This window comes from Nasonia vitripennis, chromosome 2 (genome assembly GCF_009193385.2).
Source record: "Nasonia vitripennis strain AsymCx chromosome 2, Nvit_psr_1.1, whole genome shotgun sequence".
NCBI lineage: Eukaryota > Metazoa > Arthropoda > Insecta > Hymenoptera > Pteromalidae > Nasonia > Nasonia vitripennis.
In genome coordinates, this window is record NC_045758.1 from 34,057,689 (window position 1) to 34,080,596 (window position 22,908).

General features: G+C 49.0%; 1 protein-coding gene across 7 annotated transcripts; it reads left to right on the forward strand.

The window, feature by feature from the left end:
* The first annotated feature begins 1,012 nt into the window (after positions 1–1,012).
* LOC100119822 (cAMP-dependent protein kinase catalytic subunit 3) lies at positions 1,013–21,763 on the forward strand. 7 transcript variants are annotated; one of them, XM_032596710.1, is made up of 6 exons: positions 1,013–1,449; positions 17,582–17,949; positions 19,459–19,621; positions 19,873–20,136; positions 20,703–21,033; positions 21,110–21,763. In XM_032596710.1, the coding sequence occupies exons 2-6, from the start codon at positions 17,859–17,861 to the stop codon at positions 21,254–21,256; spliced, it is 996 nt and encodes a 331-aa protein (XP_032452601.1). In that variant the 5' UTR covers positions 1,013–1,449; positions 17,582–17,858; the 3' UTR covers positions 21,257–21,763. The 7 variants fall into 7 exon arrangements, with proteins under 7 accessions (XP_032452601.1, XP_032452602.1, XP_032452603.1 ...); XM_032596711.1 differs by lacking the exon at positions 1,013–1,449 and adding an exon at positions 10,792–10,934; XM_032596712.1 differs by lacking the exon at positions 1,013–1,449 and adding an exon at positions 13,000–13,233.
* Positions 21,764–22,908: the final 1,145 nt, after the last annotated feature.

A 22,908-nucleotide genomic window follows, 5' to 3' on the forward strand; every position in this document is an offset into this window, starting at 1 on the left:
TGCACGAACCGGCGCAGCGGAGGGATCGAAACCTGTTGGCGTACTCGGAGTTACGTTTTAGGGGGCGTTCTCCCGAGCAAAGTTTGATTGATATTGTTTGACGGGATTAGAGCTGTTTCGGCTCTAGATGGATTCTTTTTCGACGCTGCAGTACGCTACGACCTGTTTAACGATCTCACCGGGCGATAATGCTCGGCTAATGGGAACTTCAATGGCGAAGCAATGAAGTTAATAAAATGTAAATTTGAAATAAGACAGTAGCGCTGGTCTCGCGTAATCGCGCTCGCCGAGTCACGTATCGCCGCTCTCGAGAGAACAGAGGGGCAATTTACCGACAAACAGAAGGAGAAGAAGAAGAGATTTTCACGGCTGGCCCGCGCGGGAAATTGAAAAGGAATAAGGGCGCGACTTTCGAGCGGTATCAACTTTTGCTATGTGCGCCGCGGCCTATTCGCTCATTCCGAGAGCTGAGTCACACACGCGGAGCGAGAGGCGCTCTCCTCTCTCTTTTCTTTGTCTCTCTCTTGCTCGCTCGCTCGCTGACTCTCCCCCTCCCGAGCGCACTTTTCTCTCCTCCCACTCCGGCTCTTTCTGTCTCTCTCTCTCTCTCTCTCTCTCTCCCCCGTGTATTTTTTACCGTACATCCTGCAGCCGGCGTTGGCCACGTCTCTCTCTCTCTCTCTCTCTCTCTCTCTCTCTCTCTCTCTCTCTCTCTCTCTCTCTCTCTCTCTCTGTCTCGCATTCTTTTCTAATTCTCCTTCTATCGCTCCCTCTCTCTAATTCCAGTCCCTCGGCCCTTCCCTCGCCTCTCCCCCACCTCTGGCGCCCCTCACTCCCTTCGCGTCCCGCGCAGGTACAACGCGGCTCTATACAATGTGTGCCTCTCTCTCGCTCTCTCGCGCCCGTGGCCTTCTTCTCTTCCTCTCTCCTGCGCACAGGTTGCTCGGCAGCGGCGGCGGCGACTCGGCGGCTCGGCGAAGTTACCTGGCGTTACCTGCCAGCCCGAAGCTTTAGTTCACTCACGTCACTTCGAGCAACCGGTCGTCTCTCGCGAGCTCTCCTCACCTCACCTGCACACCGATCTCTCTCTCTCTCTCTCTCTCTCTCACTTGTTCTCACTCGTTCTCACAGTCTCTCCGGACGTCGCGACACGTAATACCGATCTTCCTCGACTCCTGTGCGCGATCACCGACGAGCCGTACAGCATCGTGGTGCGGAGAGGAAGGAAACGTGTCGTTACGTCAGCGGCGATTTGCATTTCAAAACACGCGGCGCACTATCTTTTTTTTCGACCTCTTCCTGACGTTCCGAGGCCGGAAGCGGCGCTGCTCGGCCGATTTTCGGAGCCGATCCTTCTTCTGGACATCTTTACGACATCGGCGACCTGTTGGCTCCGCAGTATACGCCATCCACTCTGTGCACGCAGCCCCGCTGGAATTCTTCGACGAGGTAATCGCCGCCGATTTATTTCTCGTATTATTTGCATAACTGTTTTTACCTCCGCCCGTCGCGGGAATCGCTTTTCTAACGGTGCACGTAATAAACTCTCTGCTTCTCTCCGCACGCTGCGGTAATTTAAATTTCAAAATTCGAGAGAAAAAAAAAACGCTCACCTCGTACTCGCTGAGGGACACGTGCGCGCCTGCAATTCGGAGATCTCAGACCGCACATACCGGTTGCATAAGAGCAGCGGCGCGGCTTTCCTTTTGTTTCGTCGCTGCAGCGCGAGCGCGCTCCGTTATGATACCTGCATCGCGCGCACGGCGCGCACACACACACATACACACACACACACACTGCACTGCACACAGTCCACCTCCACTCGGCGCATTATTTTTTTTTTTTCCTATTTCGAGCCGTGCGCTCGCACACGTATCTACTCACATACGGACACACCGGCGGCTCTGCTTCATTGATTTATCTTTATCATTATTCTCCATTCAGAAGGATGTGCGACGGATAACGCGCTGCGAACGAGGAACTGCTGCCGACGAGGCTCTATCTGTGGATAGCAGAAAACTCAGCGAGGTATATTACAGCACGATAAAATGTATAAAAAGGTACGACTGGCTCATACGTCTGCGTGTGTGTATGCATAGCTGTGTGTGCGCTGCTGCTGCGTGCTTCCGAGGAATTCTCGACTGCGCGTCGTGCTTTAAGTATAGAGGAGCTGAGCGCTAGAGCAGGTTTTTCGTCGTGTTTCTCTCTATCATTATGTACCAGCGGAGGTATGGTTCTCTCTCTCTCTCTCTGTCTCTCTCTCTTCGTTGCTCTTATTTTTAGCCGAGGGAATTTCGTGTTTTCGATTGATCTGTAACTTGTAAAATGTCTGGCTACACGTCGTTCGAGCCACGCAACGCCCTGTTTTTGCGGGCTGGATTATTGCATGTCGCGCAATGTTTAAATCGGATGTATTAAAAACACCGTGTACGGAGAAATTCATAAGCGCGAGCTCGAGTTGCGGTTTGCAGTTATATCGGTTTCATGCTTTGCCAAAGGCTAAACGCGATTGCGGCCGAGGCGCGAGACGTCATTACGCCGACACGGCCCTAAGACCGTGTTCCTTTTGCTCCGAAACGTAGATCGCAGTGTGTGTTGCGCGGAATCGTTTTCGCGAGAAATCGCTTTTCTGATACGCGCCTCTAATGGCCGATTGTAATGTTGTTTATTCGAACGGCTATATAATAATTTTACGCGAATATTAGTATTTTCAATATAAACTCGAGTATTAAACGTTGAAGAAACGACTGCACCGCGACCGCCTGTTCGGATTACTTTTATATAAACGCTCATTAATTGTGCGGTTAAATGATGCATGAAATGGCACGCACAGCGTACGCCAAATAGAAACGTACACAGCCGAGTGTGTTTGTCTAGCTCGTTTGAGTTATAGGCTGACTCGTTAAAGGAATACGCGCAGAAATGAGATTTCGCATTATAATTTGCGTTGAATCGCGCTGCGGTCGACTTACACTTTAATTTATGCCTCGCAATTAATGCTCGCCGCGTAATTAAAAGTATATATACGTGTGTGTGTGTGTGTGTGTGTGTGCGTGCGTGTGTGTGTATCTGTACAATCGTGTACGCAAGCCTTTCCCACGGTAACTCATCCTCCTTGTTTATTATCGTCGATCGAATATGAATTTCAAAAACACGCGCGATATCACGGCCCGGAAAAACGAAGCCGCGGGAAACAAGATATACCTATGCAGGGGTAGGCCACTGCGATTCTCTGAGAATCGTTCCAGGCCTCGAAGTTTAACGACTCGTTACGAGAGAGCGCTTTTTACTCTCGCCCCATAGAAACGCAATTGTGGTTTACGCGGGAGGAAACACAAGAGAGAGAGAGAGAGAGAGAGAGAGAGAGAGAGAGAGAGAGAAAGAGAGAGAAACGCGGGCGCGATTGCTGCAGCGAGGAAATTGCAACGGCTATCCGTTCCAGCGCTGCTTATATTAAAAGTTATCGCTCGAGATGTAACTTTGAGGTTTGTTAGGAGAATATGTACGCACGCGCGATTCGCCGGAGATTAAGGGTGGCATTGTTCGCAGCGCGCGTAGTTTTTCATGGAAATGAGAGCCAGCTCGATTGTTAAATTGATAATGGCCGTATTCTTAGTCTTCGAGTTTTCAGTAGCGAGCTTGCGCGCTCGTAAAGCTCTGCATGTAAGCGGGATTATGATTTATTTGCGCGGCTCTCGAAACAAAAGAGACGCTCGTTTGTTTATAAAATAGCGCAGCAGCAGTGTCGCTCCGGGAATAAGTAGTATAAAATAGCCAAGATTCTCGGAAAATTTATCATCGTGACTCGATTTTTTTTCTAGCGCCATTACGGCTTCTCTTATCTCTCGCAGACCTTGCGATTACGACACAAGGTTTCCGGCGCACGAATTTTCTCATACTTGAACTTGTTTTTTTTTTTCTTCATTCTCCTCGACCGGAATCGAGAAGCATAACGCGCGCCGTCGAGTCCATAAAGAAATCCATCAAACGATCGGAGATCGGTAGAGCCGATCGAAAAGAGTCGACTCTGTGCCTCGATACTGCCAATCATCGCGTTGTCATTGCGCCCTTTTCAGTGCTCTCTCGACAGAGAGAGAGAAAGAGAAAGAAAGGGGGAGGGCCCTTTTACTTACAAGAGCGCTGCGCGCGCGGTTGGTCGTCGTCGCCGCGGCGCACTCGATTCTCACGATTCCAGCAGCAATAATTTCACATCGTGCCCCGGGAAGATTTCGAAAGTCACGCGGCTATACGGCCACGCTATCGGATATCTTCCGTGAAAAGGAGAGAAGAGCGCTTCGGTATTTTATTGTTTTCCCTATCTCTATTTCTCTCTGCGCGCTGCGCTTTTTCCCTCCGCTTCACTGCTGCTACGATCGGACTCGCCGAGATAGACTTTTGCCCTCGAGTCGCGTCGATCTCCTCGCGCGCTCACCGTTCTTGGGAAATAGGAGCGACTGCATCGGCTTTGTTTCTTCGGGAGCGTATATTATCTCTCTACGCTGCTAAGCTGTAATTTTAAATAATTGATTAAGTCGAAAAATTATTACGCTCCAGCTCTCGGCGGTGCACAGTGTATAAATAGTAGACGTTCCGACTGTGAAGAATGCGTTCAATCTCGCCTTGATAACTTTTCTCGGTACGTCATCATCATTACATATAAAAGAGCCGTTACCTCGTTCATTGTGAGCGCGCGCGCTGAGTCGAAGCTCGTTCCATCAGAAGCGCAATATAACGCGCGCGCGCGCGCGCGGAAAACGTCGATCGCCGTCGCGTGAAATCGCGCCTCGGACACGCAACTCGAAAAAAGGCCTCGCTTCTCATTAAAAAGGGACCGCGCGCTGCCGCAAAAAGCCATCACCGTCATTTCTCACGTTGTCACTCGATTTGTACCCGCTGATCGATCTCCGTCATTTTTCGACCACTGTTTTTTTTTTATTCCCCGATCTTTGTTGTTTATCGCTGTGGTCAGAGGAATTTCCGAACCGATCGCTGTTTTTTCGTTCCGCAAATTAAATAGCTCGCTCGGCGAGTGTGACCGCAAGAAGCGCAGCAGCGCCCCCTTTTGTTCTTATTCCTCCCTCGCGTCTATCTTTAATAGACCCGTTTCTTATGGTGCGCAGAGCTTGCCGATCGCTCGAAAAATCGGCCGTTTTTCCCGCTTCGCTCGACGCTTCCCACGCTTAAACGCTCGTTCTCTCTGCCTCGATTCCGGAATAATCGATTACAAGGAGCGAGGCCGTGGCGAAGTACCGATTTCTGTACCGAGAGAGGCGAGAGGAGTCAATCCCGGGGCTCGAACGCTTGGCTGATATCTACGCCGCGGCTATAATAAACTAGTTTTATTACATCACGCGCTAGATAAACAGACTGATTCGTGCGTAGAAAATCAGCCGGAGCCGGCTCTCTCTTGCTCGCTCGCTCACTCGTCAAATGTAGGTGTATCGTACATATGAATGTATGTAAAGCAGTCGCGTGGGTCCGAAGGTCGGGCTCTCAGAGTCTCTCGAGCCGACCTCGCGCAACCATAACTCGCGGCGAACAGGTTTCTTGCCGATCTCGCCGGCGGTTCATCCCCCTTTGGCTTATTTTTAGCGGCTCGGCTTCTATTTCCGTGCCCCTTGGAATCGCGAGAGTAGGAGAAAAAGCAGCGACAGGATGCGCGAGTCATCGATCCGGAACCGAACCGCGAGCGAGAGAGGACTTCTTCGTCTCATGACGCTGCAGCGCCGTTTATATCTCATTTCCGAGTGATCGACTCGTGCATGAATCTCTTAAACAGCTTCTTTAATCCTCGGAATCTCAGCGCAGCTCATTTCTGGCTATAGCTGTACGTAAGACCGGAAGAGTTATAACCAGAAATCATTCAAGCGTAGCATTTATCCCATTGGGCCGCACTCGCGCTAATGCCCTTTTTATCCCTGGCTGCGCGCGCGCGGCTGTCATTTTTCCTCTTCCTCTTTTTCTTCTCGCCTCGCTCGCTTCAACCCCCCAATCAGTCGCGGCATTCCTCAGTCGCTGGCGTGTCTATAGGCTATGCCCATGAGAAATTTCCACTTCGTCCATCACTCGTTCCTCTCTCTCTCTCTCTCTCTCTCTGCGCGTCTGCCTCTCCGCCTCCTCCTCCTCCTCCTCCTCCTCCTCCTTCTGCCTCTGCTTCGTCTCGGCTCTTGCTTTTTACGCATGCGCGCGCGCGTACTAACTTCTTCATTTCCAGATCCTCCGGCTCGATCCTCACTTTTCGTCGACTGTATAATCCGTCGATCTGGGCCAGTCAAGTACGCTTCGGAGCCCGAGTTCGCGGGTGTAAGCACGTACACACGGACACGAGAGAGGAAGCCCTTATCGCCTCATCTCAGATGCGTGGCGAGGATAAGTTGGGCCAGGAAAGGGCTTCATTCGCGGGGATTCGCAGCCCGGGAGTCGCGCTAATGAATGTGTGAATGGAAGCGCGAAGGGCGAGCGTGTTTCTTTTTCGTTTTTGTTCGCCCTTTGTTTACCGTACACACACCGCGGTGACTATCGAGCGTTATTATCTGTTTGACATTGCGCCTGCCAGCGGCAATTACTTCAATAATTGTTTCCTCGAGCGCGAGGCTGCGAGAGGAACGAGTTTTCGTGCATGTGCGCGCCTGTGTGACCGAGTGTAATTGGTGAATGATTGCCCGAAACGCGCGAATATAATATTTGTAACGCGCGCGACCCGGTGATTATGTAATCAAGGATCCGAGTGGAGACAACAACGCCAGAGGAAGAGCAAACGAAAATCTAGCTTGGGTTCTGTCAATGGCACTGGAAGAATTCACGGGGGAATTTAGCAACAGTCCCGTGGAACTCCCGTGTCATACACAGCGTCCGGCTACTCATCAGAAGTATCTTACTTTGTAACGAGAATCTTGACGATTTTTCCACGAATGCGATTCGTTGCGAAAAACGCCGTGCGCTTTTTAATTAAGAAAAAAAGAGTCTAGCTCGTAAAGATTTCCACGGAGCATTCAGCGACTTTCCCGAATTCATAAATCGCGCGCTTCCCCCCCTGCAGGCGCATTTTACGAGCGGCGCGCAGCGAGGGACACGGCGGCGAGTTTTTCTTATACGCCACTACGGGGCCCCCACAGCTGAAAAGTGGGACTCGAGCGAGCGAGAAAGAGAGAGAGAGAGAAGCAGTCCCGATAAATCCTATGGCCAGCGAGCGAGCGAGAGAGGAATAATCGCGATAAGCCGGCGGTTATATACGCCGCTGCAGCGTGAAAGCGCATTGTCGAACACAGCTGCGGAGAAGGGCTTATCGCGTCATTAAACGCGCGCACTGCTCGTCGCCAGAGGTGAGTGAAGTGATTTCCCTTTATCGCTCTCCGCGAGTTTTCTCACTCGCTATTTGATGATAATTTTGAATAGAGTAAAGCGTGAAATTACATTTTGCCGAATCTCTTTCAGGGGGAAAGACAAGCGGCTACCGGACTTGGCTCGGCTCACGTCGAGTTTCGAGCGATAAAAACCGCTCTGCGAGGAGAGGCACGAAATAAGAGACATTTCGAGTCCTCGTGGGAAGCCGAGAGATAGACTGGTCGTCAAGGGCGTGACTCTCGTTATTACACACAGTGCTTCCTGCGACATAACTTTTCGACACTGAGAACGATCATGTACATTTGTATCGAACGATAATCAGTCGAGATAAAGCGCGATAATACACCGAGGCGTCGGTGCACTCGCGCCGATGATCGAATCGTTCTGAACTCCGCGCGAGCTCTCTCTCTCTCTCTCTCTCTCTCTCTCTCTCTCTCTCTCTCCAAGTTCAACGTTCGCGCTCGGTTCACCAGCCGCGCGCGCTCGGCGAACGGCTCGTTTCTGGGAAAAAGACCGAGCAGCGCGAGTAGAGCGTAATCGCAGGTGTGTATACGAGTATACTCGCAAGCGCGCGCTGTGTGCGGGGAATGAAATGATAAAATACGAGTGAGAGAGAGAGAGAGAGAGAGAGAGAGAGAGAGAGAGAGAGTCTACAAGTATTATACGCCGTGCTTCTCCTCAGCTTGGAGGGTAATTGTTTTATGTGGCGGCGGTTGCGAAAATCTGCGGGGGCAGAGGGAAGATTTCTGGCTGGTTTATTGTTAATGAGGATGACAGTGGTTTATACATAGCCTCTGCTTTTGTTTCCGCGAGTGGTTTAGTAGACGAGTGAGTTATTCGGATCCGTGGATAGCTTTTCCATTGTACACTTTACTATCGCTGCCTCCAACTCTCTTTCTCGTACTGCAGAAATCGATTTGCGCTTTACGATCCGTCGATGCGCGTCAGTTCCAATGATGTTTCTCCCGGTAATTATATGAGTCGGATCTATCGCACTTTTTTCTCCCCCGTCTAGAAAAACAATAGAAAAACAATTTGCATAATAGTCCATGGAACCGAAAACAATGAGCGTCGCGGAATCGCCGCTAATAACAGGCCGATAAAATCCCTCGAGGCTCCATAAATCATCCGAAAGCTCGTCGTTAATCCGCACGGTAGCTCGGAAAAGGTCGAGCGTGTAAGTAGTAAAAGCGTAAAATTACGCTCGCGCGGCGAGCCCTTTGCTCAGAGGAGCGACGCAGCGGCGTAACGAGCGCGTATAAATGCGCATTACGATCGCCGGTATAACCGATTCGAGAGACATGTGCGGCTATACGGCGGTGAGTAAAAGGCGCCGGCGCATCGCACCTGTCGCGCTCGCTCCGGAAGTGAGCCTCTGTATCGTTCCTTATTTCGTTTTTTTTTTTGCGCGCGAGCGTGTGACTGCGACGAGCTGTCGCTTCGCCGCGATGACGAAGATTAAGGGGTAAGGTGAGTCAGCGGTTAGGATTATAAATACTCGGCTCTCGGTTTACGGAGCGTCTTCTCGGTGTATTCGAACGGAGGGAAAAATATGGAACGCGAGGTGTGCCTGTATCGATCGGCGATTCGTTGAAACTGCGCTCTGGCGTATTGTATACGCGGTACTACACGTGCACCTATATCGGGAGAGAGTCAATTGATTACTTGTTGCGTCACACACCTGTTGCCGCTCGGCGCACAATTAAGCGCCTGTGTGTGTGTGTGTGTGTGTGTGTGTGTGTGTGTGTGTGTGTTCGCGCGCGCCATACGACGAGTTCCGAAGTCATGCTAAGTCGCTCGTTCGCGTATATATATATATATATATATTTTAAATTTCAACTCGTGCAGTTAGTCTGTTTTGTCGAAGGTGGCACACCTCTATAACTAATGAGAGAAACGAAAAAGAGCCCGTGCGCCATCTATCGTCGCTAGCCGGAGACTACGGCGAGCAGCAAAGTCGTCCAGTTCAAAATTGTTTCGCCTCGCCAGCGGATCTTCTTTCCCCGGCGTGAATCCCGTTCAAACAACGTGCACACAGAGTTTGCATTCGAGACAAAAGCCCTGCCTGTATACCTCATCGCGCACACGTACAGCAATAAGTATACCCGCGCTGCAGAGCGAGATCGGCAAATCGTCTGGACAAAAGGTCCGGCCATCATTTCACGTACACATACACTCGCGTCCGTGTAGCTACAAGCGCAGCTAGAGCAGCGCCTCTTATTTCTATAATAAAACAGCCGGCAACATGCGCGCACGTGCTTATCTAGATTCGCCGCGCGCGGAACTCTCTCTCTCTCTCTCTCTCTCCGATGAAAAATATCATTCTATAATTTTCCGACGCAATAAATTACGCTCTGGGTGTATACACCTGCAAGGCATATCGCTATATACAGCGCGAGCACCAAGGTTAACGCCGATCGAAAAAAAAGGAGTAGAGGAGGAAAATGAAAAAAAAAGACCGATTCGCGCGATCGTAAGTATACATTCTCTCTCTCTCTCTCTTTCTCTCTCTCTCGCGATCTCATTGTTCGCGAGCAGCAGGGCGGAAAGCGGCACTTCCGGCTTCGGCGCGGCTCCCGCTGCCGGTTGTCTGTCAGCGGCGCACTTGCCACTGCTTGTTTTTAAACGCGATGAATTTCATTACGCGCACGCAGAGCCCGCGCTCTTCCTCTCGCGTAAGCAAGGGTTGCGAGCTTTATTATATTCGTGGAGGGGAGCTGCTGCACTGGCTGGTTTTAATTGTGTTTTTTGTCGTCGCACGGCGATTAAACGTGTCACTGAATGATTTACGCTTCTTTCTTTAACTCGCTCCTCGGATAAACTGCGCTCCACATAATCAGCTCCGAGAACAAAAAGTTATCTCTGCGAATCTATCGACAGCCTGCAATATACACAAGCGCTAATCGTCAGGTACAGTCCATAAATCATCCTTTCACACACTCGATTCACGAATACACCGAATAAGAAAAAGTTCACAGCCTTTTGCACAAGCGCCACGATTAATTCCAGGCGTGTGCAGCAACCCCTCGTTAACATACCGAAACCGGAGCCCTCATGCGCAGGTGTGAAAAGCCTTTTCGGAAAACCGAGCGGAAGCAGCTCTCGTGGGAAGCGGCGAGTAACGCACGCGATTTCATACTGCTGAACCCTCGCGAATGCATATAACGTCGCGTCGACGCCTCGAGCGCGAGAACGCCGTGTACTTTGCGGGAATGCTTTGTGCGCGGGGCTTTGTTTTGCGGATATTTTAATGACTGCGCGCGCAAGCCTGGGCTTTTTCTTTCAATCTGGACGGAGATATGGAGGGTGGTCTTTCGCAAAATTGCGCGCGAGTTATGCTATTTAAATTAACGATCGCTCGTTTTGGCGGGAATTTCTCGAACGGGATGATGAATCATACAATAGACTATATAAGTCTCCTACTCGACGCTTCCTCCGCACGTGTCGGTGAGATTTTTGTTCGGAAGCCTGCAGATGATATCATTACGACTTCATCGCTGCGGTTTATATAAATAAAACTGCGGTCTCTCGTCGTTGTGCGACTTGTAATCGCCGAAACTTACGACAGCTGGCAATTTCCAGTGGTTTTCGTGAGTATGCAGCAGCTCGTGTGTCGCAACCGCCAAGCACATAAATTGTAGCTTTTGTAAAATTGTCGTGTGTTATAATTCGCTCTTCTAACTACCATAATAGTCGCGCAGGCCTTTGTTTACCAAGTTTAAGCTCGGATCTTTTACTTACACGAAAAAAAAAAATGCATTTAAACTGTTTGTTTAGAGCACGATAATCAGCGCTTTCGAGAGCAGGTGGCTTGCGTAAGCGTGACACGATTATTATAAGCGGAGCGAAGTGACGCAAACGATTTTCAGGTTTCGTGTGTGTGTTAGATTTTGGTAGGTAAAAAAAAAAATATTGTAAACCTTTCCATTGCACGCGTTCACGGCGCTGTATCGCGTACACACCGGCGAGAGCATTATTTTGCCATTTGTCATACACGCGGCGGCGCGCGATTACTCGAGCGTAAAAGCTCGCAACTCTCTCTCTCTCTCTCCCCCACATCATCGTCCCGTTAAATCGATTTGAATATTGAATTTTATCAGATGTGTTGCAACGGGCTGTATACGATCGGTGCGGAAAGTATCCGCCCTGCGGCTTGTGTGCATACGACAATAAGTTATACGCGTGTACGTGTACCTATCGGCCGCGACACGGCCTTACCCGCATTTTTTCCTTTCCTTATGCTCCCCCCGCGTAGCGGCTCGCATGAATCATTCGTCTCGTTCTCATAGCCATCTGTTATGCGTAAAAACTCGCGGCCGGTTCGTCTAGTCGTTCCTTTTTATTCTCCCATACGAACTGCGAGTCGGCCTAGTTTCCGTACACGAGATAAAGGAAAAATAATTTCGAAGCGGAAATATTCTCGGCAAAGTATTCGGCACCGGAAAAAGGCGAAGCACATTATGCGCGCGGCGTCTAATCGCGGGCAGATAATAAAGCCGACGCTAGCTATGCGGGCCGTTCTAATCACCTGCCAACTTTTGTTTCCCCCCGCAGTCCCGTTATGCCAAATCAACGGCGTGTACATGTGCCAGCGAGAGCAGAACAACGCGTGGGCGTTTGGGTACCAGCGGCGAGACTATATTCGTCGTTTTTTTCCCTCGTCCTTCTGACTTGGCAGACGCTTCTCTCTCACTCTTTCTCTCCCCAAACACATGTAAGTGCTCGTCACATAATAAAACACATAATCACGATCGTAAGTTACGCAACCTCCTGGCGGATGACGCAAAGCGCGAACGGCGAGGATAAATTTAATTATTGCAACGTCCGACTCGATGTCGAGTCAAGATTTCATATTCTACATTTAAAAGTCAACGCCGCTGACACTTTGATCGATCATTCGCTCGGAATCGCGCGTATGCCGATTAAAACGCAGAGAGAGGGAGAGAAAAAAAACAAAGCACAAAAGTTCATCGACCGGAGGTACAATGCCCTATTGACGAGGTATAAAAAGAAAGTCCCAGGCCATAACGAGCCAAATTGAAAAGCCGCTGATCGTTAAGTCCGTGATGCACGAAACCTCCGTCGATCTCCTTCGAGCGGCAGCCAATCGTCATTACGAGAACGTCATTACCCAATCTCCGGGGCTGCAGACTCTCTCGCTCGCTCAGTGCAGGTACAAATCAATAGCCGCATTAGAATATCGCCGACATCATCGGCCTGCGCATGAAAAGTCCTTCCAAGCTGCACGAGGAAGAGAGAAAAATAGCGCGGCTTGTGTTCTCGTTAAACGCGTGTGTAAGTGGATCGAGCGTGGATGCCTAAGCTCGCCTCGTGCGAGGCCCCGGGCCCGCCGAATGACGGGGGAAAAAGTGTCGGGGAATGCCTGCCGCAGAGCCTGTACGCTGCGGTATGTGCGCAGAGAGAGAAAGAGGAAAGATACGGCTGATGGAGGGGTAATTACTTTACACGGGACAGGGGGCTGAGACTCGTGCGGTTGCCGGTCTCACGGAGAGAGAGAGAGAGAGAGAGAGAGAGAGAGAGAGAGAGAGAGAGAGAGAGAGAGAGAGAGAGACGGATAGACACGCGTGGATATAGACCTCCTCGAGAGCTGCAGTGTACCCGACTACCGTACGTAGCCCGGGCTGACTTTATGCGAGGAAGCTTCGCTGGTAATCGACGGTAATTGTGAGGCATTACCCCGACGGTGCAGGCTACGTGTGTATATTGTTATAAGCCAGCGGATTAGTCGATTAATGGGACCGCTCGCTTTCGTTTCATCCGATGCGCTGTGCTGCGAGGAGAGAAGGTCTTTGTGCGGTAATGGCGAACGTGCGCCTCGTTCGTGTATTCGATCAAGACGTAATTGATTTTCGCCCATCTACAGAAGAAGTAAGTACAACGCTTCCAAAATAGCGGATACGAATTATTCCGTGCAGGATCGAGCTTTCCTGTTTACTTTGGCCGGTACCCTCGGTGGGAACGATCTCATGACGCTCGTTCGACTGTACAACTAATCATAGACCAGCCGCGGCGTAGTATTGCGCAAAACTACTCGTGGAAAATTAAGATAATTAAAATATCGTTACGTCCTGTACGCAGGTATGCGCTCGCGATTTCTTCTTCTGCGCGAATAGCGTCTAAGTATACTTAACCGCGCGAGTAAATGTCTTCGCCTCGTATCAAAGGATTCCTCGCTTCAGAATGTTAAACTAATTACGGCGAGCCGTTTGTCCCGAGCTGTTGTCGTGAACTTTTAGCGACTTTTATTTTTGTAAAAAAGCCGCTTCCCATCTGGCTATCATCTGCGAAATCGAATTCAAGAAACCGACGATTGAATAATAATCTCGAGAGCGTCTGGGAAACAATATTTACACTGATTTCGCGCTCGATAGCAGACGGCTCTTGAGATGCATTGTACACCCTCTCACAGCGCCGATCAATCACTGCTCGCGAAAGTGGCATTTTTCCCCTCGAGTGTAATAGCAAACACCTCGCGCTTTAATTACACACAGCCAGGGTTTATCACAGCGCGCGCTTCGACCTTCCGCGCATTTTTCGCGACTTCCGCCGACGCCCAGACGACGTTCACACGCCTCGGTCGCGCCTAACGAGTCGGTACTCGCGTGCAGGGCCAATCGACCTCGCGGATCACTCGATCGCGCTTCGAGACAGTGGCCCGAATCGCGTGGGTACAAATATTAAGTAACGAGTGCTATCTGCAGCTCGTTTTCTCTCTTATTGTACTGCGATGGTACAATTGAAAAAAAAAATTAACGAAGCGCTCGAGTTGAATTTTTTCGAGAGCGAAGCGAAAGCGGTGTTTGCAATGCGGCATCGCGTATATACGCGTCACCGAAAATAAAAAGAGCGTAACGGGACAAGGCGAGCGCGAAGACCAGTTTTGAGAGAAAAGAAAGGACAGCAAGAAGCACATCCGTCAGAAAAACCTCGCGCGTGTACTCGCTCGCTCGCACACGTCTCTGCCGCACGGTGTACCTGCACATTGTTACACGTGGAATATTTGATCGTCCCGAGAGTTACGCGGGAAAAAAAAGAGAGCGAAGCTAACGGTACTATAAATACGAAAGAAATGTTTTCGAAAAAGAGCTGCATCTTCGATGCTATTTTATCCGGCGGGCTAAATATTTGCACGGACTATAAGCGTATGGATTGTAAACAAATTGCGAAAATAGGAAAAACGCTCGCGTGCAGCGCGTATATTAAGAATACAAACCTACTCCGTGGCATTGACCAAGTTCATCCGTCACGCTCTCGTCACCTGCGCAGCCGCACGATATCGTCGCTTACAAAATCTCGCTCAAGCCCTCTGTTTACCAGAGGCATCGCTGCAGGCACCCGACTGGAAAATCAAAGGCACTTGGAGCTAACGTAAATACGAGTACACAGCGATAATTCACTATATGGAATACATATATTAGTATAGCATCGGCGCGAGATCGCGTGCACTGACGTTCGCGTCGCGGAGCTGCACTTGGAGCTGGGCCAACGCGAAAATAAGCCGAAACTCACGGAAACACTGTGCCGAGTATACGCGAGAGAGAGAGAGAGAGAGAGAGAGAGAGAGAGAGAGAGAGAGAGACGCACTTTATATAAAACTCTCTCGGTGTGCGCCGCGCTAGCGTCGATAAACAATTTAGACATCGTCTCTTTTTACGCGACGCGTCGCTCCGCGCGCTCTCCGAGTCGAGGTCCTTTATTGTAAATTTAAGCTCTGACTAAACGCGACACGTGTCCGAGATCTAAGATTAGGCGAGCGCGTATAACCGGCTGCTGCTGTGAACGGACAAAGCTTGCTATAGTGATTGCCCTTTTTTTTTGCCGCGGAGGACTCGAGACGATTCGGTTGATAAGTTCAAGGTGCCGGTCTTTGTTCGATCGGGCGATTAGCGACAGTGACAAATCGCGAGGATAGCTTTCGGTTGCGTAACGCGAGTAGTGTGTTTTTTATTCGAGCTAGGAAACGCTTTTGCGGAGCGTATAGAGTTTCCGAGTCTGTAAATAAAACGCTGTCGATGAGCTGTTTCGCCTGAATGAAGATCGTTATTAACGATTGTCTCAAGCCGCTTGACTCGATCTGTCTTTTTCAGTGGATGCAGCCGAGTCCAGTCAGACACGAGGCTATTTTGCCGCTCGAACGAATATTTCGGGGTATGGAAAAAAGGACGACTCTTTGATCTTGTACTTCTCGAGAGTAGGTCCCTAGGTCCGAAAACAAATCCGTCCTCCCCCTTTAATACGAAATCCGTCTGATCTATAGCTTTGATGTCGCGTTAATCGAATTTTCGGATATTCCCTGAAAATAATATCGACGGTCGCGCTCGCGTACGCCGAGTCTGCTTACGTAAACGTAAATAAAGATTCACGCTTGCATAACTCCGAATCCTCGTCTCACCTTACAATCATTATACCCAGCTTATACCGTTCCGCGCATACCATAATACGAGCGAGAGCGTTTTGTCATTCCCTTTTTACAGCCGATTTCAGGCCGCCGCAGACACAAAGAAACGACCGGAGCACAAGACTTTCATAATAATTCCAACAGGCGCGGAGAGTGTAATTACGCGACTTTCCAACTGCTGCTCGTTGCGGAACGCTCGCGAAAAAATCGCTTCCGCTCGCTGTACGGCCAATCGGACAAGGGCGCGCGCGCGCGTGGTTATCTCTCGTCGCGTGCGTGCACAGAGAGGCATCGGAGAAAGAGAAACCGCGAGGGACGCACTTTAGGTATATAGAGACTGCATCGAGAGAGCATCGCGCGCGGGAGAAAGAGAGAGTGAAAGAGAGCAGAGCGCGCGCGGCGAGAGAAACGGAGCTCTATAGCCAGCGACGGACCGAGTGGGGGTATACGAGAAGGACAGAGAGAGAGAGAGAGAGAGAGTCTTTTCAGATCTCGCGACGACCAGCCGCTCAGTTCCGTGATGCTCGCCGCGTGAATCGCGAGCTCTCTTCGCCATTCTGAAGGCTGCTTTCCTTTGCGGGGGTGAATACTGTGATAACATAGCGTTCAGTGATACCTTCAGTGTTATATTGTACCCGTACGCTGCGTTGTTTTTCTTGGAGAAGTTCCTGAAGTCGGGGTTATTGCGGCTGACGCGTCGAGAGAGAGAGAGAGAGAGAGAGAGAGAGAGACAGAGGTAAACAATGGTTTGGTGACGGCCTGCTTCTCGTGTAAGCTATTGGTATCTGATTATCGGTGATTGGTCGGCTTGACGTTATACGTCAAAACAGAGGTTAATACAAAATTTTGTTGCTAACTTCTTCGCTGGTCTCGCGGCTCTGCTTTCTTAGTGGAACAGGCCAGTGGGACAATCGCTCGTATCTCTAGAAAAATAGCTTTCTCCTCAACCCGAACTATCTCCCCGCCGGCTTCTCGCGTTCGCGGAGAAATTGATGGGCTCGGTTTTTTGTATCAGTAGGTCGCTTTTTCGCGCGCTTGACAGTTTCACCCAGACACCAGGCATTGTCTCGAAAGTTAACGCCGCGTGAAAGAACACAACTCAAAATCCATTGAGGGCTAACAGTCGGCAATAGCATTGTCCATAGGAGCTCGGCGAAGTGGAAAACTCGGTCGCGGTTAGATTTTGAGTGCACGAGGACAAAACATATGGTGCGGAGCCATTGTTTCGTGGGTTGCGCAAGTGGACGTGCAGGCTAGAATGAGCGAGCTTTTCTCGCGCCGAGAGAGGGAAATAATATTTGCCGCAAATATTTTTGTGTACTTTGGGATAGAAATAAATACATGACGAAACTGCAATAGCAGACGACCTAGGACTCGTGTATCGTAGAGATTTCGTTGTATTTTTCGACTTCCGAGAAGTTCAAAACTCGCTGACACGCGCCACTATTTTGGTTGCTCACGTTTTCGTCATTATTTTCCTCGTTTCCGTCGTTGACCGCGCGCTGATTTATTCCCGAGGCTATTTACTATATCGAATTGTTGATCGTTATGATAGCACAACGCAAACAACAATAGAGCCACTGCTTAATATCCGGCAAAGCAATATGACGACCGTTGCCCCCATCGAGCATCGGCATATACAAAATTGAAAATAGAGGAAGGCCGATCCAACGCTGCACCAGACCGACGTTATTATTTACGCGACAGGCGCGAAAAATCATGCGCAACGTTCAATAAAAATCGCGTAACTCAGTCTCTCTGGCATAACGCCGACGAGTCAGCCGATGAAAATAAAGAGGAACGAAATTTACTTTCCAGAGACCGCGCGGACGAGCATATACATCGGAGAAAAAAGCTCGCGAGAGTGTGACGAAAGCCCGTGCGTTCACGTGCGTCGACGGCGTAGGAGGAAGAGGAGAGAGAACGGTATATACCCCGAGTTCGCGAGAGCGAGTCGAGCTCTAAGAATATACCGCGGCGAGCGGATCGTTGAACCGTCCACGTGCTGCTACATGGGAGGAGCCGTGTAAAATTGCCCTCGCCGCAGTGTGCAGTCTTTCCGCTTTTCCACTCGGAGCTTCCGTCCGTAGACGCCATGTCCAGTGAGACCACGTCCGACGAGGAGTCTTCCCAGGAGGATCTGCAGAGGTACGAGATCGACGACCTCGAGATGATCAGGACCATCGGTGAGTTTTTTCTCCTTTTTTCTTCTAGCCGTTCACAGTATTAACGAAAAAAGCTTCGGACGGACTTTGACCGCCACATAAAAACACTCTGATCGATGTACACAACCGAGGTTTCGTCACGAAGGCCCATCACGCCTGCGCACGCTCCTCTCCTTTGTTTCCTCCGCGAGAACCGTTAGCCCTTTTAACGGCAAAGTACTTTTCTTCAGCCATCAGCCGTGTGTAATTAAACGCAGGAGGCAGCTTGAAATTACACTCGAAAGCCCATTTCTCCAATTTCTTGCCTCGATTTTCACCTCGTTTTTGCGCGACGCGACCTGCGCCGCGCTGCAAGTGAAAGTCAGCTGCAGCCGATTTTTTCCTCTCGTCGCTCAGCACCGAAATCTCTCGAAGCCTCTAACGCCGGATCATTTTTGCGCCCGCAGGCGTAACGAATAGACACGTATACAGCTCGAAACCCGAGTTGCTCGTGCACACAAAAGAAAGACGAAGCGCTCGGCTTTTCCTTCGGAGGCTGTGCTGCTTCTTGCGGTGCGCAGTAGCGGGAATCCGCGCGACGCTTGTCACCGCTCTGCGCGCGATTAATCGGTCTGAAAGAGAGAGAGAGAGAGAGAGATTCCTCGAGTTTTTTGCAGCCCGTGTCGTGGTTGGGTATATCGGCCGTGTGTGGGTACCGTTAGGACGAGCCTAGGAAATTAATCTACCCTCTTCACTCCGTGACTATGCTTGAATGACTGCGATGCCGGACCAGAATAATCATTTCTAAACTTTATTCGCGCCGAAAAGCCAAACAATCTAAAAAGCTTTCCCTCGCGGCCACTTTCGAGAGATAAAAGAAGCTTAATGGCCGGAAATTTTACGACTCGCGCGCATTTCTTTCCTCCTCTGTCGACACCTGTCGCTGTTTGCTCTCGCCGGCCCCAGTTTTGCTTATTTATAGAGAGAGAGACAGAGAAATCTATTTCTCATAGAATCGTTCCGAAGTCGGGGGCAGTCGCGGCTCATTGACGAACTGCTAATTGGACGCGGTTCGTTTGACACTTGCGCGCGTGCGTTTCTATCTTTGCCGACTGCGCGCGCGCGCGCGCGCGCACGTCGTGGGAAAGTGCGTTTATAAATGGTCCGCGCTTCTATTACTGGCCGAGCGTCCCAACGTGCGCGGATTATTTTCGGCATCGTCAAGTCAAATTTGTACCCTCGTACTTGCGTGGCGTTGATCCTGTATACTGTTTTCTCGTGTTGTTCCAGCTGCCCACGGGTCGGGGTGTGTTTTATCGAACTGGCCTTGAGATGGATAAAAACTATTTATTTCTGCTCATGTAATACGTCTCTAGTGGCTATAAAATTTTATGTATAGGAACATTTCCGATGACGTAGCCGCACGTATTTTTGAACGCGCCCAACATCTTTTTCTGAATCACTCGGGTGTCTTTTCGAAATGGCTCTGACTCTCCGCTTTATAAATAAAATGCCTAAACTGAAAATTTGTCTTCTTCTCTCATAACACAGGTACGGGAACGTTCGGCCGAGTAATCCTGTGCCGGCACCGGGGAAAACCGCTGGCTCTGAAAATTTTGTCGATGGTTGACGTCATCCGGCTCAAGCAGGTGGATCACGTGCGCAACGAAATTACCGTCCTCAAAGAAGTCAAGCATCCCTTCATCGTCAACATGTGAGTATAGCAGAGAGTATAATAAGTAAGAGACACGTGCGCGCACTTTAGCATTCAAAGCGTCGCCTTTTAGTCTCGCTCGTACACGTATAACGTACAAAGCCGCGCCGAAAGAGATCGGGGTAATGTGAACGACCTTTTGAATTTCGATTTTGGGGACGTGCGCCGCGGTGAAAGAAACGAAACGGCGTTTGAATTTCAGGATTGATGATATTTTTTTGTAACTAACAGTGCACATTGTGTATCCGCAGGCTGTGGAGCGGCAGAGACGAAGCGAGGGTCTACATGCTGCTGGAATTCGTCGCGGGTGGCGAACTTTTTTCCTACCTACGTGCCGCCGGACGTTTCTCCGGCAGGACCAGTTGCTTCTACGCCGCCGAGATTGTCTGCGCTCTCGAGTACCTGCACAGCAAGCACATTGTCTACCGGGACTTGAAACCCGAAAATCTGCTGCTAGACAGTCAGGGTCATCTCAAGATCACCGATTTTGGATTTTCTAAAAAGCTGACCGACAGGTATACACAGCATGCGGCTTCGAGTTTGAAATTCCAAAAATATTTTGCGCTGGAAAGAAGCTGTCGTGCTTTGAATACAAAGACGCGCCAGTAAAAAATTGTACAAAAACTGTCGCGAGACTAGCGTAAACTTGATTTCAACTTGTGCGTCAGCGCGAACCGTATGATACTTGTTGTAAAACAAAGCAGTTTCCGACTGGCCTTTTCCGCACAACTAAGAAGCGATGCGTATCAAGAGAGTAATGTCGCTATAATTCTACCATCGGTAATTAAGCGGTTGAATCGTAGCCAAAAATAATGATGTCTTACCTTACTCTCATGGAAACTTATCAAGAGAGCTCGGTAGATAACTTAACGAACAAATTTTAAATGCCAAGTCAACTCCCCGTCTAATAACCGATCAGAATATCAAAATCAACTCGATTAATAAATTTGAAATCGTTAACAGCTTCATATTACAGTCGACGAATTAATTAATTGCAGGCCTCGTGCCAAACTTACCTTTCCGAACTGATATTATCGCTTCATTAAAGTGGCTTTATAAATAACCGAATCTCATTTTGCAGAACCTGGACACTCTGCGGCACACCGGAGTACTTGGCTCCGGAGATCATTCAGAGCAAAGGACACAACAAAGCCGTCGACTGGTGGGCACTGGGTATCTTGATCTACGAGATGCTGGCAGGATTTCCGCCATTCTTCGATGACAATCCCTTTGGAATTTACGAAAAAATTCTCGGCGGTAGGATAGAGTGGCCCAAACACATGGATCCGATCGCCAAGGACCTGGTCAAGAAGCTGCTGGTAGCGGACAGGACAAAGAGGCTTGGTAACATGCGTCAAGGTGCCGATGATGTCAAGAGGCATCGATGGTTCAAACTCGTCGACTGGTCACAGGTACGAAGTGTGATTTTATCGAATCGAGCGATTTGAGCACAATTCAAAACTAATGTGGAACGTTTCGTTGATGCAGGTACCGCTAAGAGCTTTGGTACCGCCGATAAGCCCAAGGCTGAAAGCTCCGGGAGATCCGAGCTGTTTCGACGACTATCCGGAAACCGACTGGCGATCCCAGCCACCTCTACCACCTGACCAGTTGGCCTTGTTTCAAGATTTTTGACGACGTGCTGATGCCTGAGTAGCAGCGACAATTGAAAAACTAAATAGTACAAAAAAAAAATCGCGAACAAAAGCATAAGGTATACACTCACGAGTATTTTCACGCGAGAGATTTAAAAAATATTTTTGTACTTATCGAAGCAATTGACTCTTAGCAAAGGGTCTCTAGTCAATTTGATATTTGTGATGTTCAAAAGCACAATATGAAAATTCGTCCGATGGAATCATTTCTTTGTCGACGAGTAATGTGACGATGCGGCTTTGATGAAAGCTTTAGATTTTCTTTTCTAATGGTGACAGTTCGATTTTGATATTATTTTGTTATTAATTGAGAACTCTATTTGTAAATACATTTTTATCATTTGCTATATTCTACGCTTTGTTATATCTTAATAGGATATGTCTAAGAAGAAAAGTGATCGCGTACTTTTGTAAGTTACGTAAATATGTAAGTGTTTCATTGAAAACTTGTTAATAGAAGTGATAATAAATATAAGTCGTCCACGTATCTCGTAGTCTTGTGATTCTATATTAGCTTTCAACTAATAGCGGAGAAAATATCCGCCATCAGCTGTAAAAGATTACAGTTTTGGACTGTCTACCTCACTGCTCGAACTGTACGGCCAACTAGTCTCTGGCTAGCAAAGATAGGTGGCGCGCAAGCGGTTTCTCGTTACCCGCATCGTAATATGCGATCTGAGTCTAGATATAACGGTGGTTCCACCCATGCCCTGCCAGACCATCTGTGTGAGCCGCTCATGCTGCAACTGCCTGGTAATAAAAAATAATCTGTTTGCATAGTTTGCATGGGTTGTTTGTCGTGTTAAGTCTACATTTTATAAAGTGTCAAATTCCAGATTTGTGCACTATTTGCTGCTTGTTTGAGTGCATTTACGTACACCAGTTCAGTCGCGTCATCAGATCTATTCATGCGCTCTAGACAGGATGTTTATACCTCTGCAACACTGGCCGAGCTGTTCTAGCTTTTGAACCCACTAACGTACAAGCAAATCCTATAGTGACGCAGTAACGTGCAAAATGCTGTCGTCGTTACGCGCGCCAATGGCGATTACGTATTGTACCGAGAACTCACGTTTCGCTGTAATGCCGGCAATTAGTAGATTTAACTGATCTAAAGCTTTTTGCGCATCAATGTTTCAAGAGTGTGCCTGAATTCTGCGCAAACTTTATATCAAGACAGATTATGGGTGTATGAAAAAAACGTTTTTGAGGCAGATTCTATTTTTGCAAAAAAAGCAGTAAGTTCTGCCTCTAACATCACTACTGTTAGATCAAACAAGAATCAAGGAAAAATACCACTAACGGAAATTTTTCAGCGTCCACCAGTCTCTATTCTACTTTCGCTCTATTTTCATCTAGATTTATACGGGCGTGACAATAAAGAGTCCGAGTTCAAACGGAATGCGAGACCGCTATTTACAAATACGTTATTCACGCGCGCCGTTCGAGGACTTAACAAGACTAATTGAACTCGTTTGGAACCCGCGATATTGTTGTTGCAACTGCGTTTGCTTTTTTTTCGGATGATTGCTCGGAATTGAGTTAATGCGAAAATAATTAGGTTTAATCTCCAGTCATATTTCGATCTCTGTAATGGTCCACTTTTATTGATTATATACGTTACGCAATTTC